Source organism: Grammomys surdaster, unplaced genomic scaffold, assembly GCF_004785775.1.
Source record: "Grammomys surdaster isolate TR1022 unplaced genomic scaffold, NIH_TR_1.0 349, whole genome shotgun sequence".
NCBI lineage: Eukaryota > Metazoa > Chordata > Mammalia > Rodentia > Muridae > Grammomys > Grammomys surdaster.
In genome coordinates, this window is record NW_021604768.1 from 57,506 (window position 1) to 85,373 (window position 27,868).

Here is a 27,868-nt window from a genome sequence, read left to right on the forward strand (position 1 = left end):
TAGAACCCTGGGATGAGATAGGATATAGGGAATTGCTGTGGATACTCATGGGCATTAGAATATTTATATGATTGATCTTCAGCACTGCCCATCAATGCTGTGTAGGTCTTCAAGGTGATTCCTGGAGTGGTCGATGGGAAGTTCCTACCCAAGCATCCTCAGGAGCTGTTGGCCTCTAAGGATTTTCATCCTGTCCCTAGCATCATTGGTATTACCTCAGATGAATATGGCTGGGTAGTCCCCAAGGTGAGACGTAGTTCTAAGCCCCTGAGAACATAAACTCAAATGGTGGGTGGTGTGAACTTAGAGATACTTTGATGTAGTTCCAAACCATCCAATACTTAAGACTATCCTCTGCCTCCCAGTCCACTGGCCTTGACCATACCATAGAGAAGATAACCAGAAAGACCCTGCCAGCTGTTCTGAAGAGCACAGCAGCAAAGATGGTGAGAGCAACACTGGCTCCTGTCCTGATAGAGAAGGTTCCTGTGTATTTTTTCCAGATGACATGCCCAAAAATAAAGTGTGTGAGAGTGTGTGTGTATGTGTGTGCATGTGCATGTGCCTGTGCATGGGCGTGTGTGTGAGTATGTGTGTGTGTTTGAGTGTGTGTGTGTGTTTCTGTGGGGAATCAATGAAAAACTTCTACTTTTCCCCCCACACTCCGTTTTATTGCTGGCCACATTCCTTACTTAGAGGCTGCTGCCCCCTGTCATCATTCTTCCGGATTTCTTCTGGTATAGATGCTGCCTCTGGAATGTAGTGACTTGTTAATGGAAGAGTACATGGGGGACACAGAGGACCCAGAGATCCTCCAAGCACAGTTCAGAGAGATGATGGGGGACTTCATGTTTGTGATTCCTGCTCTCCAAGTGGCACATTTCCAGCGTGAGTACATCTGGGACTAGAGCAACTAAGGGAGTGCTCAGATCTGTGGGACCCAGGTGAGCTCTGCAGTGTCCAGTCCAGGCCTATGTCTTGATCAGCTCTCTTACGGCAGGCAACTTTCCCCCACTAAATCTTTATGTCTAGTGTAAAGGGTGGCATCCTATCCAGGTCTACAAGAGGAAACATGTTAGTTACCCTCAGTGTCTTATCATTTACTCACCTGGGAATGCCAGGGTCTCTGTTTAACAAAGGTTTCTCATGTCCAGTGCTGCAGTCTGGATCTCACCACTCAACTGTGATTCCAGATAACTGTAGAGCAAGGTTTCTTGTCACCAAAGGTTAGGCAGATAAGTTCCATATGAGAAATTATGTCAACATGTGTCCTCTCTTCCAGGTGCCCATGCTCCTGTGTACTTCTATGAGTTCCAGCATCTGCCCAGCTTCATCAAGCATGCCAGGCCATCTCATGTGAAAGCAGACCATGGGGATGACATTCTGTTTTACTTTGGCATGAATTGTGAGTCTTTCATGTTTTTCTAGAGCTAAATGGAGCATCAAATGATTTCCTGAAGGATTATTGAGCTCTCTGTCTAGTTGGGGAAACTGAGAATTTGGGAGAGGACAGGAGAAGTGTTCCCCATATCCGAGCTTTAAAAAAAATTCCCAGACTCCTCCCCCTACAATATCCTAATTCAGGATATAAACCCTCCCTACTTTGGCTTGCACTAGAAGGAATGAGAGCACACCACTGTAGAAATGAACCTGAGAAACGTCAAGTAGTGCTTTTGATCAATCCTGTATTCTGTGTGGGAGGAGAGAGGGTATAAACCAGGTCTAGGGTTTGCCCTTGGGCTGTGGTTGCTGTAGGAGAGCATGAGTTGGCACCTCCATGAGGAGGCTAAGACTTGGACTCTTGTTCTCCTTCTGTCTGCAGCTGACCTCACTGAGGAGGAGAAGCTGCTGAGCAGGAGGATGGTGAAGTACTGGGCCAACTTTGCAAGAAATGGGTGAGAATTCTTCATATTCTCAACGTCCTTACAGTCGGGTCTAATGTGTGCCCCATTAGTATGCATGTGTCCTTAATTACATGATAGTCTTCAGCCCAGGGCACACTCAGGCAGATACCTTCTGGCTTTCAGTTACTGTTCATCCCACAGAGACTGGGTGGGTGAGTCACATCTTGTGCTAATGTTATTTAGATTTTGCATCTGAGAGAGAGAGACACAAAACTAGCCAGCTGCCCTTGCTGCACATGCAGTAGACACTGGTGGTGACACTTGTATCTGTATCATTACACTAGTCCATCTGTCCCCTGAGGCCCTTGGTGTGCTCATCCACTGCTCTGACCAAATAGGGGATCGGGCTTTGAGTGAGAGACCTTCACTCTTCTTTGCTGGCTGGCATATCCACAGGAACCCCAACAGCGAGGGTCTACCCTACTGGCCTGTGATGGACCATGATGAGCAGTATCTGCAGCTGAACACCCAGCCTGCTGTGGGCCAAGCCCTGAAGGATAGAAGGCTGCGGTTCTGGACCAAGACTCTGCCCCAGAAGATCCAGCAGCTTAAGGGTTCTCAGGACAAGCATGCAGAGCTATAGCATCCTGTGTCAGGAAAGGTGTGTGAGGTTGAAAGGAGATGGGGTAATTCTGCAGTTACAAAGTCCATTGATTTATAATCATTTGTTCCAACAAGAATGTAAGTATTTCTGACCTTGGCATTTGCTCTTTCAAACATGTATGAAAACCACTCTGTATGTTATTCATTATCATTCTGGACAAACTTTAATTAGAGTCAATAAAAGCTCTCATAACAGTGTGGTTGTACGAGCCCCAAAGTACCACATCTTCTTTAACCCTTTACTGGACTAGGCTACTCTTTCCTTCCATCCTTTCCTCCTTCCTACTTCCCTCCCTCCCTCCCTCCCGCCTTCCCTCCTCTCCTCCTTTCCTTTCTTCCTCTCTCCCTTCCTTCCTTCCTCCCTTCCTTCCTGCCTTCCTTCCTTCCTTCCTTCCTTTCTTCCTTCCTTCCTTCAGTCACTTACAACAACAAATGTACAGTCTTATAGATTGTGAAATTCAGAGTCAAGATGCCCACAGATTTGCTGTATGGTGAGAAACAGTTCTCTGGGAAATCAGTCTCAAGGATTCCATCTTGTGCCCTCTCCTGGTAGAATGTGCAAACAAGGCCATTGGATAATATTAAGTCCTTGCTGACTTGAGCTGGGGTCAGGGAAGACCTTCCTCGCACTGAGACTGACCACTTAGGATGCTTCCATTCTATATGCACAGCACTGATGGAAATTGCTACTACCAGCATGCCTCTGCTCATCAGCTTTAAGAGACATTTAGAATATGCTCTAGACTTTTAATTATTATCTCATTTGTGATAGCTTGGGTGTGGATTGTTTTTATGGTGTTAGGGATTGATCTTAGGACTTGTGCCCGTTAGGCAATGGTTCCACCCATGAACTACACACTCAGACCAGTGTGGATTGTTTACATGCAATTGAATTATTATTCTATTTTATGTATAGGGTTGACAAGCCATGAGTAAGATCTATGCTTCCCTCAGCCCCCTATCCTGCCATTCAGTATCTTAAATGCTGCTTCAGAGTAAACATGACATTACTTTATCTTACTAACCTGAGACTTGTCTCAAATCCAATATAAATAGAATGTTTTGTGACTGGTTAGGTCACATAATGTTTTTGTTTCCTTTTATTGTGGAATGCCATCCAAGTGTGCACACAACATACTTTATCTACTTAGCAGACTATGAAAACTGTTGCCCTTGGTAACTAGTTCTTCTTTCTGGAGACATGGTTTCTATATAGTCCAGGAGGAGCTTGAACACATGATCTCACTGTCTTGCCTTCCTGAGTGGTTGGATTATAGATTTATAGGTCCATCCATCCCAGGTTTGGATTTTAATAAGTTACACGGACATTTTCACACATGATGTCTGGTGATTACATGTATTAAAAATTTGAATTTACAACCTAGAGCAGAACTGCTAAGTCATGAGACACATGTTAAACATTTAAAGCAGTTGTTAGGCTAGGGATATAGCAGTGGTAAACAGTTGTCCATGTATTTACAAAGCCCTGGGCACCATAAAAAATAAAATAAAGCCAGATCAGACAAAGTAGACTTTCAGTGCTAGCTCCTCAGGGAGCTAAGAGGCTAGGGATCACAAGGTAAGACCTGTTTGAGATATAGAGTAACTCCAAGCAAAACTGGAAAATTTAGTTGTGGTCTGTCTTCACATAAAAAGTACAAAAAATGACTCATAGGTGGCAACTCAGCACACTACATTTTAAATGATTAATTATTATATTAATTTAAATTTCAAAAGTCCCCTTTCCTGGTTCCCCCTCCATGAACCCCCATCCCATTTTCCCCTCTCCCTTGCTTGTAAAAGTATGCTTCCCCACATCCACCTACCCACTCCTGCTTCTCCCCTTTAGCATCCCCCTTTTCTGGGGCATCAAGCCTCCAAAGGACCAAGCATAACCCCTCCCACTGAGGCCATACAAGGCAGTCCTCTGCTACATATGTAGCTGGGGACATAGACCAGTTCATGTATGCTCTTTGATTGGTGGCTTAGTCTCTGGGTCCTCTGAGGGGTCTAGTTAGTTGACACTGTTGTTCTTCCTATGGGGAATCCCCTTCAGAACTTTCAGTCCTTCCTCTAACTCTACTACAGGGGTCCCAAGGCTTGGTCCTATGGTTGGCTGTAAGTATCTTCATCAGTCTCAGTCAGGTGCTAGCAGAGCCTCTCAGAGGGAAGGCATGCATAGTTCTTGTCTGCCAGCACATCTTGGCATCAACAATAGTGTTGGGGTTTGGTATCTGCACATGGGATGGATACCAAGGTGGGACAGTCTCTGGATGGCCTTTTCTTCAAACTTTGCTCCATTTTTTGTCCCTAGATTTCTTTTAGATAGGAACAATTCTGGGTTAAAATTTTTGAGACGGCTGGGTGGCCCTATCCCTCAACAGGATGCCATGTCTATCTACTGGAAGTGGTCTCTTCAGGTTTTATCTCTCTGATGTTGGGCAATTCAGCTAATGTCATCCCCATTGGGTCCTGGGAGTGACTGTGCACACCTTTAATCCAGCATTTGGGAAGCAAAAGCAGGTATATTTCTGAGTTCCGGGCCAGCCTCTTCTACAGAAGGAGTTCCTGGATGGCCAGGGCTACACAGAGAAAGACTGTCTTGAAAAAAAAAGTACAAAAAAAGTCTAAAAATTTAATTTTAATTAGTGAGTTATAAAGTAAAGAGGCATAGAAAAAGGAAGACAAGAAATGAAGAAAGAGAAGGGGGAGGAGGAAGAGGAGGAGGAAGATTAGAAAATAGGGGCCTACATATAGACTGGGAAAAGATTTCCACCAGCTCTACATCTGACAGAGACTCAATTTCCAAAATATATAAAGAACTCAAGAAATCATACACCAACAACCCAAATAATACTATTTTAAAAGGGTTAGAGAGCTAAACAGAATTCTCAACAGAGGAACACTTAAAGAAATGTTCAACATCCTTAATCATCAGGGAAATGCAAATCAAAATGACTCTGAGATTCCACGTTACACCCATCAGAATGGCTAAGATCAAAATCTCAAGGGAGAGCACATGCTGGTTAGGATGTGGAGTAAGAGGAACACTCCTCCACTGCTGGTGGGAGTGCAAACTTGTACAACCACTCTCGAAATCAATTGGGCTTTTTCTCAGAAAATTGGGATACTACTACCTCAAGACCCTGCTATACCACTCCTGGGTATACCCAAAAGATCCTTGACCATCCCACAAGGACACTTGTTCAACTATGCTCAATCAGCTTTATTTGTAATAGCTGGAAACTAGAAGGAACCCAGATGTCCTTCAACTGAAGAATAGGTAAAGAACATGTGGTTCTTTTACACAATGGAATACTCCTCAGCTATTAAAAATAAAGACATCATGAATTTTGCAAGCAAATGGATGGAAGTAGAAAATTTCATCCTGAGAGAGGTAATCCAGAACTAAAAGGACATGCATGGTATATACTCATTTACAAGTGGATATTAGCCAGAAAGGACAGGATAATCATGTTATAATCCACAGAACCAAAGAAGCCATAATAACAAGGAGTGCCCAGAGGAGATGCTTGGATCTTTCTCAGAAAAGGAAATAAAACAGATATTGAGGTGGATGGATCGAGAGAACTAGGTGGGAGAGGGAAGGTGAGGGGAGCTTAGCTGAAGGGTGATCAGGTGTAGGGAGAATAGGGGAGAAGAATGGAATTTGGTGGTGGTGGGGCATCTCTAGGACATGCCAGAGACATGGGAGTGGAGGAGGACCCATGGGAGTGACTTTAACTGAGACTCCTTGCAGTGAGTGTTATGGTGTTTGAAGTGGCCGTCTCCTTTTGCCAGGAAGGACTCCCAATGGAGGTATAAGGACAGTGACCCACAAAACCTTCCAAAATGTTCCTGTTTAAAGATGTGCAAGGACAATGATGGAGCAGAGACAGAAAGAATGTCCAACAAAATGACTATCCCTTATTGAGACCCACCCTATGGGCAAGAACGAACCAATCCCTGACACTATTAATGATACTGTGTTATGCTGGTAGTCTACCATAACTGTCCTCTGAGAAGTTTAACATGCAGGCAATACAAACAGATACAGTGACCCACAGCCAACATTAGTTGGAGCTTGGTGAATCTTGCAGAAAAGTTGGGGAAAGGCCTCAGGAATCCAAAGACGACAGGGATATTACAGGAAGACCGAAAGAATTAATTAAACTGGACCCTTGGGTACTGCCAGTGATTGAACCACCAGCCAAAGAACATACATGGGCTGGGCATAGGCTCCCCACATGTATTTACCAGATGTGTAGTTTGTTCTTCTTGTGGGTCCCCCAACTACTGGAGTGGGAGCTATCTGTGAACCAGTTACCTGCCTCTGGATCCTGTTCCCCTAACTGGGCCACCTTGTCTGGCCTCAGTGGGAGAAGATTCACCTACTCCTGCAGATACTTGACCTGCCAGAGTGAGGTGATACCCAGGAAAGGCCTCCCTCTTCTCAGAGGAGATAGGGAAGGGGGATTGAAGGAGGAGCTGTGACGAGGGGACAGCGATGAGGTGGTGGATGTTGGGATTTAAACTGAATGAACGAATGAGCAAATAAATGTATAAATAAATGAAAAAGAGGAAGAGGAGAAGACAAATGAGGAAGAGGAGGGGGAAGAAGAAATGGAAAAGGAAGAGGAGTACTCGAGTGTCTTTCTTCCTGCTGTTCCAGGCCTGCTAGACCTGAGTGTCTGTCTAAGGGCCACCCTGGCAGGTGTGGCTGGGGTGGAGGCTTGGGAGTCATTTTTCCAGGCACCTAGGCACCACAGGCACTTGAGTATCTTTGTCAGGGCCAACCCACTAGCCAGCCTGAGTTTTATTTTTTAATCTAGTTGTAATCAAGCTGTTATGAGCATTTCAATCATGAGTTTCTGTGACATACTTTCACATCCTTGGACTAGAAACTTGAAAGTAGACTTGCTGAATCAAAGCACACAGTGTGTCTAACTTTTGAAGAAGATGCCAATCTGTTGTTCATATTAACTACACCACTTCGCATTTGTTCCAGCCGTGAGTGAGAGTACCAGTCACTCCATGTCTTTGCCAACACTGGCTATCTAACTATGTAGTAATGGTGTCCATTTGCAACTCATCTGTGGATTTTTTTCCTTCCTCCCATATAGAAAGTTTTTGTTTTGTGAGGAACAATTTTCAACCTTCTAACTCTTCTTTTCTTTTTATTTATACTTATTCCTTCTTCTTTAAACACTTTTTTATGAGAAATGCATTTTTTCTCACATAAAATACTCTAATTACCATTTCCTCTCCTTCAACTCCTCCCAGTTCCTCCTCTCCTCATCTCCATCTGGATTCATGCCTGTTTTGTCTTTCACTAGAAGAGAACAGGCTTCTAAGAGATAATATTGAAATATAACAAAAATAGGACAAAAACCCCCCACAAAAACTACCACCTCAATGTTATACAGGACAAACCAACAAAAGAGAAAAACACAAGAGAAGGTACTAGAATTAGAGACACACTCATCCACACACTCAGGATTTGTTTGAATAAAAACACTAAGCCAGAATACATAACTTAGTGCAGAGTTGTGCCAGCTGCTCCAGCCTCTGGAGTTGTTTGCTTTGCTTGTGTTGATTTAGAGGGCCTTGTTTTCTTGGTATCATCTGTCCCCTTGAGTCTTGTCTTTCTGCCTCCTCTTCTGCAGGGTTCCTTGGTCGTTGAGGGGAGGGATATGAGGAACACATCTCATTTAGGGTTGAGTGTCCCAAGGTCTCTTACTGTCTGGGTAATGTCTAGTTTGTGTTCCTCTATTTTTTTTCCATTTGCAACAGAAGAACATTTCCCTGATGATAGCTGAGCAAGGCACTGGTCTATGAGTACAGCAGAATATCATTAGAACTCATTTAATCGCTCTACTTTCTCTTTAGACTAGGAAGATTTCTGTTTTACCCTAAGTCCTTGGGCATCAACCAGTGTTGAGTATGGGTTCCATCTCATGGAATGGACCTTAAGGAAAAGCACATATTGGTTGGTCACTTTTACAGCTAGGAGCCACTGTTGCCCTAACAGAACTTGAAAGAAGGAAACCATGTAGATCACAGGGTTTGTGGTTATTTTGACATTTGTATACCACTTGAGAGTACCTTTCTGTACCAAAGATGTTAATGTTGGAGTGAGGGCACTATGCAGGCACCAGCTGGACCTCTCTGTGTTCTTTAGGTGTTGCCTTAAGCAGTGAGATTTTGCTGTCAGTTTGTGAAGAGCAAACAGCTCAGCTTGTTTGAGGATTACCATGGCACTTTTCTGGCTAACAACCCAATTACAATTGAGTTAGATGTAACTTGATCTTGATACTTGAAGCTTCATTTGGTGACAAAAGACGGCCAGCTGATACTCTGTCTCCCCCATTACTTGACAATTTAATTAAGATCACCATTGCATATGTACATACTTTAGAAAGTCTTTACTGTGTTAGATTTCCATACTACCCTTAAAATATCCTTTACTTTTGTCTGTCTCTCCCTGTATTCCCTCCTCCAACACCCCTGATCACCCTCATCTCTTTAACCTCCAATTACTTCTCTGCTTCCATCCATACTGATCTATTACATTGTCCTTTCCTAATGAGATCTCTCTGTTCCAACTTGTCTCCTTCTCTATTCCTGTCCTCTGTGGATCACTGGATAGTAGTTTGCTTATCATTGACTATACAGCTAATTTCTACATATAAGTAAATACATATAATACCTGGCTTTCTGGATACGGGTTGGATACTTCACCCAGGATGATATATTCTAGTTCCATCTAGTTGCTTGCAAATTTCCTGATGCCATATTTTTAAACAGCTGAGTAATACTCCATTGTGCAAATGTACCACTTTTCTTTATCCAGTCATCTGTTGAGGGACATTTGGGTTGATTCCAATTTCATGCTATTATGAATAGAGCAGCAATGGACATGGTTGAGCAAGTCAATGTCTCTGTGTCAGAATGAATCATCTTTGAGTATGTGCCTTAGAGTAGTATAGCTGGATCTTGATGTAGATAGGTTTCCATCTTCCCTAGGAATCACCACACTGATTTAACAAGGCCTGTACAGGGTTTCACTCCCAACAGGAATGGAGGAGTATGCCTCTTACTCCACATCCTCATCAGAATGAGTTATCTCTTGTTTTGTCAATCTTAGCCATTGTCACAGGTGTGAGATGGAACCTCAAAGTACTTCTGATTTGCATTTCCCTGATAGCTAAGGATGTTGAAGATTTCTTAAGTGTTTCTCAGCCATTTCAATTTCCTCTATTGTAAATTCTCTGTTTAGATCTGTATACCATATTTAATTGAGTTATTTGCTTCTTTGATCTTTAGTTTCTTGAGGTCTTTATATATTTTGGATATTAACCCCCCTGCTGGATGTGTGATGGGTAAACATTTTATCGAATTATGTTGTCTGTCTGAATAACAGTGTCTTCTGCTATGTGAAGCTTCTCAGTTCCATGAGGTCACATTTATTAAATGTTAATCTTACTGTCTGTGCTGATGGTGTTCTGTTCAAAAACTCTTTTTCTTTGCCAATTAGTTCAAGGGTTTTCCCCACTTTCTTTTCTATCAGACTCAGTGTATCTGGTTTTATTGTTGTTCTTGATGATGATGATGATGGCTTTGATCCACTTGGAGTTGAGTTTTATGCTTGGTGATAAATATGGACTGAATTGGATTTGTCTACATACAGCCATCCTCTTGATCAGCTATTTCTTGAAGACGTCTTTTTTTCCCCAGTGTGTACTTTTGGCCTCTTTGTCAAAAATCCTGTGTCCATATGTGTGTGAACTTATGTCTGGGTCTTCAATTCAATTTCATTTATTCCCACCTGGGGAACCATCCCACATGCTCCCATCAAACCTAGAAAATATTGCTAATGCCAAGGAATGCTTTCTGACAGGAGCCTGATATAGTTGTCTCCTGAGAGACTCTGCCAGAGCCTGACAAATACAGACACAGATGCTTGCAGCCAACCATCAAACTGAGCACTGGGATCCCAATGGAGGAGTGAGGGAAAGAACTGAAGGAGCTGAAAGAGTTTACAACCCCATAGGAAGAACAACAATATCAACCAGAAAGATTGCCCCCACCCCCAGAGCTCCCAAGGACTAAACCACCAACCAAAGAGTACACATGGAGTGACCTATGGCACCAGCTAAATATGTAGCAGAGGATGGCCTTGTTGGGCATTAATGGGAGGGAAGGCCCTTGCCCCAGTGTAGGGGAATGCTAGGGCAGTGAAGTAGGAGTGTGTGAGTGTGGGAGCACCCTTATAAAAGCAGGAGGAAGAGGAGTGGGATAGGGGGTTTGTAGAGTAGAAACTGGGAAGTGGGATAACATTTTAAATGAAAATAAATAAAATAACCAATAAAAAATGTGTCTGATTTGGTGCCAATAGCATGCTGTTGTATTGTTGTTGTTGTTATTATTATTTGTAGTTTTGTATACAACTTGAAATCTGGAATGCCGATACTTCCAGGAGTTCTTTTATTATTCCAAATTGTTTTATCTAACTTGGGTTTTGTGTGTGTGTGTGTGTGCTCACACATTCATGTGTGTTTCTATATGAAGGTGGAAATTGTCCTTTAAGTTCTGAGAATAATTGCACTGAAATTATTGTTGGGGTTGCATTGAATTTATAGATTCCTTCTCATAGAATTATTTTTGCTATGTTAATCTTAGCAATTCATGAGCATGGAAGATGTTTGCATCTTCTAGTATGTCCTTCAATTTCTTTCTTCTGTGACTTGAAGTTTTTTTCTTGAGTTAGCTTAAGATACTTTATATGATTTTCAGCTATTGTGAAAGATATTTCAATGATTTCTTTATCAGTCACTTGTCTTTGTATATAAGAGGTTGACTAATTTTTGTGAGCATTTTTGTAGCATCTATTTTGCTCAAAGTGTTTTCAGATGTAGAAGTTTTCTGGTGGATTTTTTTAAAAAGTTAACTTGGGTGATTGGTATCTGTCTAGAAAATCATCCATTTAGTTTAGATTTTCCATTTTGTAAAAGTATAGGATTTTGAAGTAAGTCCTAATGATTATTTGAATTTCCTCAGTGTCTGTTGTTATGTCTCCATTTTCATTCCTGATTTTCTTAATTTGAGTACTGTCTCTGTGCCTTTTAGTTAGTTTGGCTAAGAGCTTATCTATCATGTTGATTTTTCTCAAATAAACATCTCTTGGTGTTATTGATTCTTTTTATTGTTCATTCTTTCCAATTGATTGATATCAGCCCTGACTTTACATTCCTAACATATACTCCTATTGGGTGTGGGGTATTTTTTCCTAGGTTTTTCAGGTGTACTTTTAAATCATTAATATGAGAACTCTCCAATTTTTAAATGAAGGCAGTTGGTGTTATAAACTTTCTTCTTAGCACTGCTTTCATTGTGGCCCATAAGTTTGGGTATGTTGTGCTCTAATTTTCATTGAATTCTAAAAATTCTTTAATTTATTTCTCTATTTCTTTCTTGACCCAGTGATCATTTAGTAGAGAGTTGTTAAATTTCCCTAAGCATGTAGGCTTTCTGTTGTTTCTGTTGTTGTTGTTGTTGTTCAGTTTTAATCTATGGTTATCTGTTAAGATTTAAAGGGTGTTTTCAATCTTCTTATATCTGTTGAGGTTTGGTTTTTGACTAACTATATGATCAATTTTTGAGAAGGTTCAGTGAGTGTTGAGAAGAAGGTATATTCTTTTGTGTTTGGGTGAAATGTCCTATACATATCTTTTAGGTCCATTTGAATCATAACATCTGTTAATCTCATCATTTCTCTGTTTAGTTTTTATCTCCAATGCCTGTCCATCAGTGAAAGTGGGGTATTGAAGTGCAGCACTATTACCAATGTGTGGGGTTCAATGTGTAATAGAAGTCTTAGTAATGTTTCTTTTATAAATGTGGGTGTCCTTGCATTTGGGGCATTGAAGTTCAGAATTGAGAAGTCCTCTTGTTGAATTTTTACTTTAATTAGCATAGAATTCTTTTCCATCTCTTTGGATTAATTTTGGTTGAAAGTCTATTTTAGTAAGTATTAGAATGGGTAATCCAGCTTGTTTCTTGGGTCTCTTTGCTTGGAAAACCATTTTTCAGCCCTTTTCTCTGAGGTAATGTGTATGTTAGATGCTGAGGTATTTTTCTTGCATACAGTAGAATGAGAAATCCTGTTTACACATCTATTCTATTAGCATGTGTTTTTTTTTAGGGAATTAAGTCCATAGATGTTGAAAGTTATTAATGACCAATGATCGTTAATTCCTTATATTTTGATGGTGGTGGTGGTTGTGTGTGTGTTTATGTGTGTTTGTTTTTCTTTTTTAATTTTAATGGTGTGAAATTGTGTTTTCTTGAGTACAATTAGCCTCATTTGGTTGGATTTTTCTTTCTAGTATCTTCTGTAGGGCTAGGATAGTTGAAAGATATTGTTTAAATTTGGTTTTGCATGGAATATCTTGGTTTATCCATCTACGGTGATTGAAAATTTTGCTGGGTATAGTACTCTGGGCTGCCATCTGTAGACATCTGCCTGACCCTTCTAGCTTTTAGAACTTCTCTGTTGAGAAATTGGGTGTAATTCTGATAAGTCTAATTTATATGTTACTTGGCCTTTTCCCCTTGCGGCTATTAATATTCTTTCTTTGTTATGTACATTTAGTATTCTGATTATTATATGGAAGAAGGATTTTCTTTTCTTCTCCAGTATGATTGGAGTTCTGAAAGCTTCTTGTGCATTTATAGGCATCTCTTTCTTTAGGTTAGGGAAATTTTCTTCTATTATTTTGTTGAGGATGTTTTCTGGGTCTTTGAACTGGGAATCTTAGGTTTGATTGTTTCATCATATCCAAAATTTCCTGAATGTTTTGTGTCATGAATTTTTACACATTTTTAATTCTTCTAGACTGATGTACCAATTTCCTCCATCATATCTTCTATTTCAGTGATTCTCTATTCCAGATCTTGTATTCTGATGGTGATGTTTGTGCCTGTAGTTCATGCTCTCTTTCCTAGGCTTTCCATCTCTAGCATTGTCTCAGTTTATTAGTTACATGTCCATTTTCTGTTCTTGGACAGTTTTAATTCACCTATTTTATTGTATTTTCATGTATTTCTTTATATTTATCTTTTTCCTCTTTAAAGGGCTCTACCTTTTTGAGTGTTTTTTCCTGTATTTCTTTAAGGAATTTATTCACTTCCACTTTAAAGGGCTGTATCATCTTTATAAGATTGGATTTAAGATGATCTCCTTGTGCCTCAGTTTCGTTAGGATATTCAGGGCTTGCTGTAGCAGGATACCTGGGCTTTGGTGGTGCTATATTTCCCTGGCTCTTGTTAATTGTGTTCTTGTGTTATCCTTTGGCCATCTGATTTTCCCTGGTATTGACTGGATGATCCTGATGCCAGCAGGAGTCCTTAAGAAGGCAGAGAGGGTCATGGGCCAGGCAATGGAGGTCAGAGGACATGACCCTGCAGACTGTGCCTCAGGTGGGCCAACTGGCAAGGATTTAGTGAGGCAGTGCCAAGCTAGTTGTGCTTGGGGCCACCACACACCTTCATGGTGAAGCAGGAAACTCTTGGTGTCCCCAAGTCTACTTAGGATGGAGAATGGAGTACTAGACAATACAGGTCAGATGACCACCTGTGAGCAACTGAGCTCTGCTGATTATGCCCCAGAAAGACTAGACCGGGAAGAATTGGTGGGGCAGGATTCTAAGATGGTTGTTTTTGAGGTCTGACAGGCCTCCACATGGAGCAGGACACTCTTGGAATACCTCAAGTCACCTCCAGATGGAGGGCAAGCTCAGAGGCAGACAATGGTGATCAGGGGACTATGTGCATGCAACTCACCACTGCTGGCTATGCCCCAGGTCCACTATACTCTGGACACTACTCTTATTATCCTCATGACAGAGTGTAGGCTTGACTTGATTTGATAATAGATACCATAGAGGCAAAGGGCAAGTTCAGATGCAGACAGGAAAAGGTATGAACAGACACTTGATAATTCAAGTAGGCTGTATCAACAATAATAGATTTGTTGAGTCCCAGCACAGGTATGTGCTTAACTTTTGAAGAAAATGTCAACCTGACTTTCAAAGTGACTACACCATTTCTCATCTCCTCCAGACATCACGTGTGAGAACACCAGTAGCTCCATGTCTTTTCCAGTACTGATTATGTGCTCCTGTAATAGTGGTATTTCCTTGAAGATGATTCTACAGTCTTTAGTAGCTCTCTCCCTTCTTGCTTACAAATGAAAGATTTTATATTCACCCCTTCCGTGATACACAGAATTTGAGAGTCTTTCCCATTCTACATGTTTAATAAGATCTCCACCATCCACGATGAATGGCCTTTGGATGATAGTGCAGTGGGTGACAGAGCACTTGGGACCTTCCCTCGAGTCATGTTACATAACAGCCTGGGATTCTTAATCCCAAACCAGGCTGAGCAGATCACATAAAGGAGCTACATTTATGTCATTGAGCTTAGAAGAGGGAAGCGTTCAGTTCCATAGACAGCTATTCCTCCAAAGAAGGAGCTAAGAAGAGACAAAACATCTGCCTACACAGAGCCTGGAAGCACAGAGAATGTTTGGGGAGACACTATATTTATAGCACACCGTATAGATGAGGTGATTCTTATACTGCACATTTGAAATACCAGCGAGAGATGGAACTATCCTTTAGCCTTGGTTCAGTAGCTGGGCAGAGAAGACCTTTTCTTTGAGTGCAAGAGGGTTGATACTGATAATTGTACTAGAGCCTCAATGCAGTATTGGGCTCCTGCTACACACAGGCATCTGTGAGGTCCCCATTTCTGCTGATATACAGATGCTTCACCAAATGGCCTTAAGAATTTCAGTATCTGTATTATATTTTAAAATCTTTCTTGTTTCAATGCAACCAAATTTGCTCACTTACCAGCATATATGGGTAAATTTTGCATAAAAATGTGGAATATCTAACCATCTACACTTAAGTATCAAACTACTTCTTTCACTATTATTCTCGATGTCAATCTTTGCATGGTCTCTGTTCCAGAGCAACCACTTTCAGATGCTATAGTTTGAAAGCTACATTATAATTTGAAAACATCAGAGCCCCATCTGTCTTATGATGGTAAAGGAATTCTTTGTGATTGGTCCTATTACTAAATAAAACCTCTTTGAGAGGCAAGTGTGTCATTTGTTAACAGTATCATTCCACATATGCACACAACACATTTAAGCCACTCCCCAGTTGATACAAATCTAGCTGACCTGATTGTGACTGCTTTTAATGGAGCTCTTATGAACCTTTTAAAGTATGAGTCTTTCTGATTGTTCTCTTCAATTCCTTGAACTAAAGATCTGAAGATGAATTAATCAGTCACGGGATAATAAATAAGTTTAACTTTTAAAGAAAGTGTCAAAGTGTCATCTATAATGACTATCATTTTGTGCGCTCTCAGTGTTTGTGTGTGTATAGGAGTGTGTGTCTGTGTCTCCTCTCTCTGTCTCTTACATCTCTTTCTCTATCTCTCATGATCTCGATATTCAATCCTTCCTTCCAGAGAGCAGAACCTGAGTGTCTTCTTCTTCATTTTATATTTTCACTGTGGCCATCATCAACATGGGGCCTCTGAGTGATGGTGCAGTGAGTAGCAGAGCACATGAGGATTTCCTGAGCTGAGCTACAGAAATGTCTAGGATTACAAAGCACAGGAATGCTTAGGACCCATTGGTTACTTCATCCCAAGATTGGAGGAAATTGGAACTTCTTAGCCCTCATGGTGTAACAATTCTTTGGTCAGGGAACTTTGTGTAATGAGACAGCTTCCAAGAAAGGCTAGGACCACAGACAGGACAAGAGTGCATTGGAGGGGTGAAGTTAAATCAAAGGGCCCCTCTTGATTAGAGAAACAAGGAAAAACTGCCCTGGGTTATGCCAAGGAAGCAGCCAGAGAGACACAAAGAAGAAGTTCTTTAGTGCCCTACTGCAGGCTCTGGATTATTATTTGGATAATTGTGATGCAATTATAATTAGGGGTCAAGGTCAATTTGCAGTGGCCCTAAAGGCTGTCTGACACAACACTTCCTCCATGAAGTCAGGCTGGACTGGGTATGGGCTCCTGATTCTTCAGTCTTTCATACCTACTGTCTGGGTTCTTTGTAATTCTGGAACTTCTATTTTTAGATTTGTATATCAGTTTTATCATAGATTGACCCCAGTGTTGGAGCTATTAAGGCCCCATTAAATACTGGTCATGTGGATAAGAGTAAGATTGATCAGGGTGTGATACGTTCCAATTCTGATGACCTAAGTTCCCCCCACCCCAAGATTGACAAGGTGGAAGGACTTACCACAAATGATTCTTTCACCTCCATATAGGAACCACAAACAGCCTGGGAGCACACACACATGCACACACAAATGTCCATGAGCAAAATAAAGGCAAACAATATTATTTACTAAATGGATGTGTGACTGTGAAGCTGACCTTGGCAGAGGCTGGCCACTAGAGGAGACCCATCACAACAGTGGAGAGAACAGGGGCTGTGGACTCTAAAAGCAGCAGAATTTCAGTGTGTTTTATTGAAACAAATGTGATCTAACAGGGAGAGGGTCCATGCAGATCCTAAGATGATTGTAGGAACTAGGGACCCTGGAAGCAGCCTCAGTAAACTGAGTCTTCAAAGCACATGTGTTTTAAGAATGCAGGTCACACCCAAAGCTCCTGCATTTGCCCATCTCTCCTGTGACATCCTACTGTAACCTTCTCATAGAAGCCATCTGGCTTCTCTTGTTACAGCTCTCTGCCCAGGTGAGTGGACAGGGTCCCGGTATCCCAGATGAGCTCCAGAATTCATGCTTTGCTTTTCTAGAAGGTCAAAGATAGAACAGAAACAGCACAGGTGACTTTACCCTGATTCCTGGCCATTGGCTCCTATCATTTTCCCCTATTCACTTTTCCTACAATAAGAACTTTGATCAACCACAGGTTCCACACCTACATATTTTGGTTTAAATTCCTGCCTGAGTAAGATTTACACATTTTGCTTCCTGTTTGTGGAACGTGTTCCTCCTAGCAGTACAGACTCAGGCCTGAGAGCCAACCATGCCACGGAACCAACTGCATAGCTGGCTGAATGCTGTGTTCTTTGGGCTCCTGCTTCTCGTCCATGCGCAGGGTGAGGCTCAATACACTAGCAATGGGGAATGACTGAAGTTGAAGCTGCCAAGTTCTGCGGGTCAGAGCTGAGCTTGTGGGAGGGAAGGCATGGAGGGCAGTCGATGATGGAAATGATGCATAGTGATTCTCAACCTGTGGGTCACGACCATTGAAATCCCATGTTTCTGATGGTATTAGAACCACCCAGACATATATTTATTTTTGTTACAACTTCCTAATTTAATGTTGCTCTTGAGTGGTTTCTCAGCTCCTAAGAGGATCAGAAATATGTGTTTCCCAATGGTCATGACTCACAGGTTGCTGACTGGTACAATAGATAAAAGTATGAGAAAAGTTCCAACCAATTCCCGACAAAAGCACACACATTTCCTGGACCCACTAGCACCTAGAGGGTCAGAGACATGTTCGATTCCTCTATATTGAAGAGACAGTTTAGTATTAGGAGCTCTGGAGACAATAAAAGACAATTCAAGGAAAAATGTGGAGGTATTTTTCCCTCCTCAGTGTTTGGCTAAGACTGCAGCTACTACTGAACTTTGGATAACTGTGTCAATCATCCTGATTTCATGTGGCCAAATCGCTCTGAGTCTGTGACCTCTTTGACCAGATAAATATTCTGGTACCCTTCAAAGGGGTAATAGGAAGGGTTCCTGGGCCTAAGGGTTAGGGTAACTTTCACATTTATACCCCATAGGTGAACTGGGGGAGGGGGAGCTGGGTTTCCTTCTCCTGTGCTCTGATAACAATGAGATGAGAATCTCACAATCTGCTGGCAGCTAATTACAGAAAACTTACCGAGATGGCATCTCTCCACCAGGTCAGGACTCACTAGAGGCCAGCCCCATCAGAAACACACACACTAGCCAGGTCCGAGGCAGGCTCGTCCATGTGAAGGTCACTAAAGCTGGTGTCCACACCTTTCTGGGAATTCCCTTTGCCAAGCCTCCTGTAGGACCTCTGCACTTTGCACCTCCTAAGGACCCTGAGCCATAGAATGGAGTGAGAGATGGAACCTCACAACCAGCCATGTACGTTCTGGGACCCAGAGGGTTTCAGATACTGGGGAGACTGTACTCTAAGCTCTGGCCCATCCTAAAGTGTCTCATCCATCTCAGCTACACAGCAGGTTTCTCTCTTTAAGGATGAGTGCCCCATGCATTTTTCTGGTGATGAGCTAAGGCTGAGTAGAACAACTGGGCCAGGCTTCTAGGTCAGAGCTTGGCAGAGTTTGGCACTCACAGAGATATAGATGCATGTACTATTTTTCAATTAATTTATTTATTAACATTACCTCTTAATCCCAGTTCCCTCTCTCCTCCAAACCCTCCCTTATATAGCCTCGCTTTATCCCCCTCCCCTTCACCTATAAAAAGGGGGAGGTCCCTTACAGTAAAGCAGTGCACCCTGGCACCTCATGTCACTGCAGGACTATGTATATCCTCTCTCATTGAGGCCAGACAAGCTGGCTCAGTTAGGGGAGTAGGATCCAGATGCAGGCAATGAAATCAGGGTAAGCCCCTGCTTTCATTGCTGGGGACCCACATGAAGACCAAGGTGCACATCTGCTACACATGTGCAGGGGGCCTAGGTCCAGCCCCTCTGTGCTCTTTGGTTGGTAGCTCAGTGTCTAATAGTCTCCATGAATCCAGGTTAGTTTGTATTGTTGGTCTTCTTGTGGAGTCCCCATCCCCTCTGGGTTCCTCAATTCTTCCCCCAACTCTTCCACAAGACTTCCCAAGCTCCATCTAATGTTTGGCTGTGGGTCTTTGCATCTGTTTTGGTCAGCTGCTGGGTGAAGACTCTCAGAGGACAGTTACGTTAGATTCCTGTCTGTGAATCTAAGCTGACAGAAACAAACGTAGTCTGAAGCTCTAAGGTAATTGGAGGAAGGCAGGCCTGCAGTGTGTCTGAATAGATCTTCTGAGAACAGCCCAGATCATTACTCCCTAAATTGGTTGGCAGGGATTGCTACTAGATTCATTTATGTCTGTCTCAAAAAGGACATCTGTGTATCTAGGCCAGCAGTGACAACTATAGATGTCAACAGTGTCTTCACATGTTGTTTCATTGTGACAAGTCTTTGACCAACACAGAGGCATCAAAGTCTCACAGTGTGTCCCTGTGAATCCACTACCTCTGCAGACACTGTTTGTTGTTTCTACTATCCACACATAGACCTCCATGGAGATATGGCTGAGTGGCACATTCATCAAAGTTGAGTTCACAGTGATCTCCCAGGAATCCATGTGCACAGTCACAGAAGTAAGCCCCAAGAGCATCTTGACATGGGGCACAGTGTAGACATGGCTGGGATCCACAGTCATGAATTTCCAACTCAATTTATACCAGAGTACTCTTGGGGACAGACACATGTATCTTTCTATATATTGAGGTATACAGCACCATTCATGCAGTGATAAGAAACACATTTATGTACGTTCAAGTCACAATGCCTGCCTTGATATCCACATGCACAGAAGCAGGAAGAGCTATTGATTCCCTCCTGGCACACAACCCCATGGTGGCAAGGTCTGGAAGCACTCTCATTCTGCTGTGTCTCACAAAAACCTTCCAGCATATCCAGCAGGGGAGATGCAGACGTGCTGCTCAGAGTTTATGTGCCAGGTGCCTCCGTGTTGGTACACACTCCTGCCATAGGCATTAGTTGCGGTCTCCAAGGTCAGCCCACTCTACCTAGGATGCTATTGAACTGCAGGCACCATTGAGAAGAACAAAGATAAAATTGTTCTCTGATTCAAATTAAGTCCAGTGTCCTCTGCCTCAGTAGGAGGGATCTCCAGGCATGAGTTAATGTGACCTATTAGGCACTGGTCATCCCTGAATCCAAGAGAATACACTTCAGGTCTCTGAGGAATGCAACAGTGATCAATACTTGCTAACTTCACCTTCACGGTCACTGTGACAATCTATAGGGTCATGTGCCATTGACCAGGGAACAAGTGTATGTAATTAATTCCCTCTGGAGACACTGCAGGCAAGAGAAGCTGCCCGAGAGTCTGTGCATGTGATGAAGGACCACTCACTACCCCTTAGGGCAGCTTTGCCCACTGAATCCTCTAGTACCTGAGTGAGTCCAACACTCCAATATGGGGATCTTAGATTGTTTTCTGCTGCTGTAATAAAACACTGACAAAAGCATCTTAGGGAAGAAAGGTACTATTAGATGGTCCAGATTACAATCCATCCTTTGAGTAAACACAGTGAATCAAAACTACAGGAGCTGCTCACATCACAGCCATGCCCAGGAACAGAGACTAGAGAATGCCTGCGTGCCTGCTAATGCTTAGCTTGATTTTCTGTTCTTATACAATCCCAGGAATGTCACTACAGACAGCCAATCATTTCCATATGGACACCTAGATGTTTCTCTATCCCAGACTCAGAAAGATAAAACCCAGGCTCCATACGACTCGTGGCCTCCCTAAAACTCTGTCTCCAAGACAGTTTTCACAGGCCCCGTGGCTGAGAGAATATCTCCACACTCTCATTGGGTTTTGATCACCATCTGTGTCTTGGAGTATCTGTCTGCTCTTTTCGTCAGGTGTCTGCAAAATCTTGAACTACTGTATCCAGAGGGACTGAAGAAGATGAAACTCAACCTGTTTCCCTTCTCTATGTCTGAGGACTGCCTGTACCTCAATGTATACACACCAGCCCACATCCAGGAGGGCTCTAACCTACCAGTGAGTATCAGGCCATGTCCAGCTTGGGGAGAGGGTATTTCTGTCAAAATGATAAGAAGGGACAAACCTGAGTCCCATTGCAGGGTGGACCCTGATGAAAGTCTTAGATTACTGGGGTCAAAGGCCATCTCAGCTACACGATGCAGCTGAAACCTGGGTATGGGACTCAGAGCACTGGAGCACTAAGCCATCAAACTTCCAGCTCTTTGATACAACCAGAACTCATTCTACAACTTGTGCTCTGACAAACCACGTAAGGGCTCAAAACCTCAACACTGAGGTCACCCAAACGTATACTTTTGGATTATCTGTTGTGACAATGAGAGTTGATCATCCTTTCCATTTTTAATCTGGAGAGATATCCATGGAGACCCATCTCTTTATTCCACTGTAAAGACCCCAAGAAATGATGACATCACTCTATACAGAGAGGCATTAATTCAAAGTGCAACACATGGTGGGAATGGGCACTAGTAGCTACTAGAGGCCCCTGGCTCTGGCCAAGGACCTGAAATCCTTAGGAGTTTTATGTATTTCTGTAGCTGCACAGAATCACAGCAGTGGGTATTCTAGTAAACAGACCAGAGAGCTTGGACAAGCTAGGAGTTTCCTGGTACCTCTCTTGACTTCTCCAGGTGATGGTATGGATCCACGGTGGTGGACTGATTGCAGGCATGGCTTCCATGTATGATGGGTCCACACAGGCAGCTACTGAAGATGTGGTTGTGGTCATTATCCAGTATTGTCTGGGTGTCTTGGGCTTCTTCAGATGAGTTTGTTGCTGGGCTGGGCAATGGTTGCTGATCACAACCTAGGCATCTCTTTGATCCATAACCCTTCCAATTCTCAGCACTGGAGACCAGCATGCAAGAGGCAACTGGGGACACCTGGACCAAGTAGTTACCCTACGCTGGGTCCAGCAGAACCTTGCCCACTTTGGTGGCAACCCTATCTGTGTCACTATTTTTGGCGAGTCTTCAGGTGGCACAGGTGTGTCTTCACATGTTTTGTCCCCCATGTCCCAAGGGCTCTTCCATGGAGCCATCATGGAGAGTGGAGTTGCACTGCTGCCTTACCTTATCTCCAACACCTCTGAGATGGTCTATACTGTAAGTGCTCTCAACCTTGCTGCCTAAGCCTTTATATTCTGATACTCTGGTGTGGATTCATTGGGGAAATCAAGGACCATGGAAAACAGTCTCTTTCCAATAATTTCAGAGGAACTCAGGATTTAGCACCTACTCACCTCTACTTCATACTGAGTGACTATGTTATCTGACCAGAAAACTAGTCCTTGATGCTTTAATCCTTGGCAAAGTAAGTCAGCGTGTGCTTGGAAGCTACTTCATTGATGTTTAAAAGTGCTGGGCGTGCACGCCTGAGGACAGGCTGGTCAGGTGGTAGCCAGAGACTAGAGAGTCTCTGGATGTTCACAGACCAGCTTAGGTAGTCTAGGTAGCGAAAAAGAAAAGACACCCTATTAAATAAAGGGGCAGGGAGACTGATATTTTGTCCTGTAATCTTCATGTACAAACCTTGACAGACTTACTCCTTCCCTCATATATAAATTAGAAAAGTTCGATGGAGAAAACAAAGCTACTCTAAACAAAAAGAACAGGTATGCAGGTAGAAAGAGTCCTGCTTCCTGGCTGTCACTTTTGAGCAATAGGACAATGGGAACATTATATATTTTTTCCAATCCATGCCACACACACTATAGTGTCAGAATTAGGCACAACTGCATCAACTTGGAATTGAGAACTCTTCTTCATTCTTGTTCCTTTTGCAGATGGTGGTCAAGTTCTCTGAGTGTGAGGCCATGGACTCAGAGGCTCTTGTGCACTGTCTGAGAGGCAAGAGTGAAGCAGAGATTCTGGATACTAACAAGGTAGGGAGAATTGTGTATCTGGCACAACCTGGTCTACATGATGTGAGGTTCTGAACCATATACCCCATCTTTATCACTTTGTGTTCTTTCAGTTCTGTGTGCAAAATGAATATCAAGATTGGCTAGTCCAAGTGTAGATTCTCCTCCAGGGTGAGCAGATCACCCTGAAACTTGTGAGAAATGAGAAAAAGGTGGAGCTGACTCAGTGGATATCAGGATATTTATATCATTAACCTTCAGCATTGACTTATAATGCTTTACAGGTCTTCTTTCTGATCCCTCCTGTGGTGTATGGAGAGTTCCTATCCAGGCATCCCAAAGACTTGTTTGCATCTGAGGATTTTCACCCTGTCTCCAGCATTATTGGTACCTTACTGGCCCATGCTGAACCAAAATGAGCAGTATCTACAGCTGAACACCCAGGCTGCTGTGGGCCGAACCCTGAAGGCCAGAAGGCTGCAGTTCTGGACCAAGACTCTACCCCACAAGATTCAAGAGTTAAATAGATCTAAAAATATGCACAAAGTTATGTAGTACCCTTTGTGAGGAATGTTGTGTGAGGTTGACTGCTGAGGGAGCCAGCTTCAGTTTCCCAGAACATATTGATACCTGAGTTGATTCTAATATTCACAAAATCTCCATACTTGTCTGTTTTTCTTATTTATCACAAATTCTCTGCATGTGACTCTTTATCAATCCAGGTCATCTTTGGTTGGACCCACTTGATAAATGCTCCCATAACCATGGACTTGTGAACCCCACAATGCTCCATCTCCTTTCAGAGTTCACTAGAATTAGACCCTTTTATCCTTGCTTGCTTAATCTCTTGTCCTCATTCTGTCCTCTTCTCTATGAACTCTTTTAGTGTGGGGCCAGCGATGGGTGGGACTGTGGCAGCCAGCCTAAAGTAAGAGTAGTTTGAAGTATCTTCAAACCCCAGGAATTTCTTCCTGAGTTTAGAAGAAGTAGGACTGCTCCCCCCTACCCTGGGGCCTTATGAGGTCATGTCCTGCAGCACCTGGAATTCCTCCTTATGTACCCATGTCACAGCCTATGATGTACTCTCCAGTGCTTCAATTACCCTTTGTTCCCTCCTGTTAAATCAAGCTATCTCACCAAAGCTGTCTCCTGAGATTTTGTTCCAGACATAGTCATGCTGCCTGAGGTTCTCCCTCCCACATATATGTGAAGGACATGTAGCTGCTGCCCTCCTGAGAGCCTTATAGTACATCATACTCGACTCTGGACTCTTGCTGGTTAATGCGTTTATACTAATCCTTGTCCATAGACTTCTCCTATGGTGCCAGAGACCACTTGGTACAATCTGAGTCTGAAAACTGTTTATATTTGTTTCTCACTGTGAAACTGAGAGATAACTTTTCACATTATCTGATCTTTGACTAGGGGACTGGCAAAGTTGTTCTATTAGAAGCCTCAGTTATGTATCTAAAAATGCACAACACACTGCACATCATAGACAGAAAACTTCTATGGGGTTGAGAAGAAGGAAGCATTTCATTTGGGCTCAGAGCTCAAAGCATGCTTTTACCCCTGGCCTCAAATCATCTGGGTCCCAGAACTTACATGGCAGGGTGGGATGTCCCATCTCTCACACCACTCCATGGTTCAGGGTCCTCAGGAGATGCAAAGCACAGTGGTCCTACAGGAGGCATGGCAAAGGGAATTCCCAGAAAGGTGTGGAGAGCTGTTAGTGCCTTTAACATGGACACGGTTGCATCTCTCTCAGCCCATGTGTGTATTCCTGATGGGGCTGGCTGAGTCCTGGCCTGTGGGTGGAGATGACATCATGGTTATTTTTGCCCAGGCAGTTGCCACTATGTAGTTGATTCCCACCTCGGTTTTGCTAGTGTCCATGGGGAAGGGAATCTGGGCTGTGTAGGCTCAGGTGTAGGATGTGGGGATAGGAATTTCTTTATACCCCTCAAGCCACAAACACTGCTCATACTCCTTTTGAATGGCAACAGGGCATGTCTCTGGATAAGGAGACATACTCAGAGCCCCTTGGCAGCATAGATGTATTATTTTCATTATCACTCAAATGTCTGTAGCAGCTACAGTCACACATGGAGGAAGGAAATGTCCCCTTTGCTCTCTTTCCTCTAACCTGCAGGTGCAGCGCTCCTTAGATCTTCTTACACTGGAGTGGCTTTTTGGTATGAGGTATCCTTAGGCATCACTGACCCTCTATGAGATGCAGGGCTCACTCTGCGAGCTTTGGTGAAGGCGTTGGGAGCCACACATTTCCCACCCTTTTATCTGCCATCTTTACCAGGTTTTCCCACCCTGGTGGCTTCCTTCTCACTAGGTAAGCCGATGACTCTGAGGAACTGAGCAGCTCTGACCCCATTCCTCATTGCTGATTGAAGGACTCTCACCTTGCACATGCAGAATGAGAAGCAGGACCCCACAGGCCACAGCATTCAGACATCCAGGAAGTTTGTACAGTGTCATGGTCAGCTCTTAGATCTGAGTCTGTGTTGCCCCAGGATAGCTGTATGCCATGGACAGGAAACAAAAGATACAAGACTTGCCTAGGCAGGAATTTGGACCTAAAATAAAGTAGGCAGGAAATTCACTAGGATGGGGCAAAGTTCATATTGCCAAAGAAGAGCAGGCCAGCAAGAAGCCAAAGCAATCATTGTTCCTGCTCTTTGGCCTCCTAGAAAGGTATATCATGGCATCTGAAGTCCATCTGTAATACCAGGAGTCTTGTATTTGAACCTAAATCAATTTAAACAATGATCACTGTCCTTGTACTCACTGGCCAGATGTTGGTGTTGTCCTGGAGTCCAGGGACAAGAATCTAGAACAGGGAAATCCTGGAGGGCTTCTTCAAGTAGGTATATATTCAAGATATCAGAGAAAGAGAGAGAGAGAGAGAGAGAGAGAGAGAGAGAGAGAGAGAGAGAGAGAGGAGAGAGAGAGCACTCAGAATGTGACCATTACAATGATCTTAGGTTAGGTTCTACATGAACCCCTCCACATGTGGCCTGGCTATTTCACTGAATCACTGCAATGCTGGCACTTTGCAAGTCACATTCCTTATTCACTCCACCTCTGTAGTATGTGTTTCCTCTTTTAGCCAGCTCCTGCTGGAATCAGCTTTCATAGTTCTTTATCCACTTGCACTTGAACACTACTAATTTTTTCCCATTTCTTGCTTTATTGTGCATGATGTTTATATGGATGTGTGAATGCCATGGCACACGTGTGAAATGCAACTTCCGCCAGTCAAGTCTTTCCACTGTGTGGATTTGGGGGACCCACTTCAGGTCTCCCATCTTTTGAAAGTGCCTTTGCACACCGTGCCATCTTCTGGGCTCCACTTAACAAACATTTAATCGGGTCCTGTTCATCCAACACTGAGCTCTTAGTGTCTGAGCTCTCAGAGTCTATGATAAAGTCAAAGGTACAGGTCTATACTGGGAGTTTAATAATCACAAAGAACTCTGGCAGAACACACCAAAGACTACAGGATTAGGAGCTTCCACAGTGCCCAGCTGATCTCTCAGAGGATGTGATACAGGGTTCCAAGAAAGCCTGTAGTCTGAGAATTTGCCTTCGTTCTGTATTTCCAGATCCTGATAATCTATGGACCTAGCACTGCAAAACTACATCCTTAAGGCTTTTCTGTCCCTCCAATCATGACACAGCCAAGGCTTTCTCTATTAATGCTTGCTATTGTTTTAGTGGAGTGATTGTAATACACTCCTGTCCAGTTTTTTGTCCCAGCCCTCACTAACTGCTCCTCTCTCTCCTCTCAGTTCCTTGAGCAAAGGAACTGATGGGTTGTAGGACTGTGAGGTCATCTTCAGTTGCTCCTTTCTCAGAGTCAAGGAATCAGCATTTTCAAGTTTCCAGGGCTTTCTGGTGTTTGCTCTTAATACAAGACTTTCTCAGCTCGGCTGGTGTAGTGGATTGAAAGAGGATGGCCTCTACAGACTCATGTATTTGAAGGTTTGCTTTCATGTCAGTGGACTGTTTCAGAGGAATTAGGAGGTGTGCTCTTGTCGAAGTGTTGCAGTAATTATTTTAAAAGTGGGGCTTCGCAGGCCAACCATTTAAGCTGTGGTTGCTCTGCCAAGCTCAGCCGCCATGTTCCTCGGCCCTGAGGCCACGTGTGCACCGCAGCTAGAAATAGCCAGCCAGAAACACCAGCCCTGCCACCCACGAGACAGCATGGGAGATGGCTCTGTCAATCTTCCATTCTGTCTCGAAAGGCTGAGCATTGCCCAGACAATCCTGCCAACCATGTGGGCCCGGTAGAAAAATGAGACTCTAATGCTTAAAGATTAATCAAAGGCTTTATATGTTTAGTAATGCTCAGTAACAGTATGCCCATACAATTAGAGTTGTTTCCCAATTAGCTAAACTAAATATAGTTGTTACCCACGACTGCTCTCTATACCTGTGTGGTTCTCCATCCTCCTACATCTCTGGTCTCTCTAGCCCCTCCTCTTCCTTTCCCTCTTCCTCACCTTACTCCTCCCACCTTAGTTCCTCCTACACTGAAGGAGGTTTGTCACTGGGGGTGGGATTTGAAGTTGAAAAACCCATACCAGGCCCAGGCTAACTCT

At 43.1% G+C, this 27,868-nt stretch overlaps 1 protein-coding gene and 1 pseudogene across 2 annotated transcripts; one reads left to right on the forward strand and one right to left on the reverse strand.

Annotated features, from left to right (window-relative positions):
* The window catches only part of LOC114630998, a 6,851-nt pseudogene extending 4,135 nt beyond the window's left edge, over positions 1 to 2,716 (forward strand).
* Positions 2,717 to 17,049: 14,333 nt separating this feature from the next.
* Positions 17,050 to 25,815, reverse strand: LOC114630995 (acylcarnitine hydrolase-like). 2 transcript variants are annotated; one of them, XM_028779311.1, is made up of 3 exons: positions 25,667 to 25,815; positions 24,855 to 25,057; positions 17,050 to 17,366 (listed from the first exon to the last, which is right to left on the reverse strand). In XM_028779311.1, exons 1-3 carry the CDS (start codon positions 25,709 to 25,711, stop codon positions 17,252 to 17,254), a joined length of 363 nt encoding a protein of 120 aa, XP_028635144.1. In that variant the 5' UTR covers positions 25,712 to 25,815; the 3' UTR covers positions 17,050 to 17,251. The 2 variants fall into 2 exon arrangements, with proteins under 2 accessions (XP_028635144.1, XP_028635143.1); XM_028779310.1 differs by lacking the exon at positions 17,050 to 17,366 and adding an exon at positions 21,846 to 22,168.
* Between the last annotated feature and the right edge of the window lie 2,053 nt (positions 25,816 to 27,868).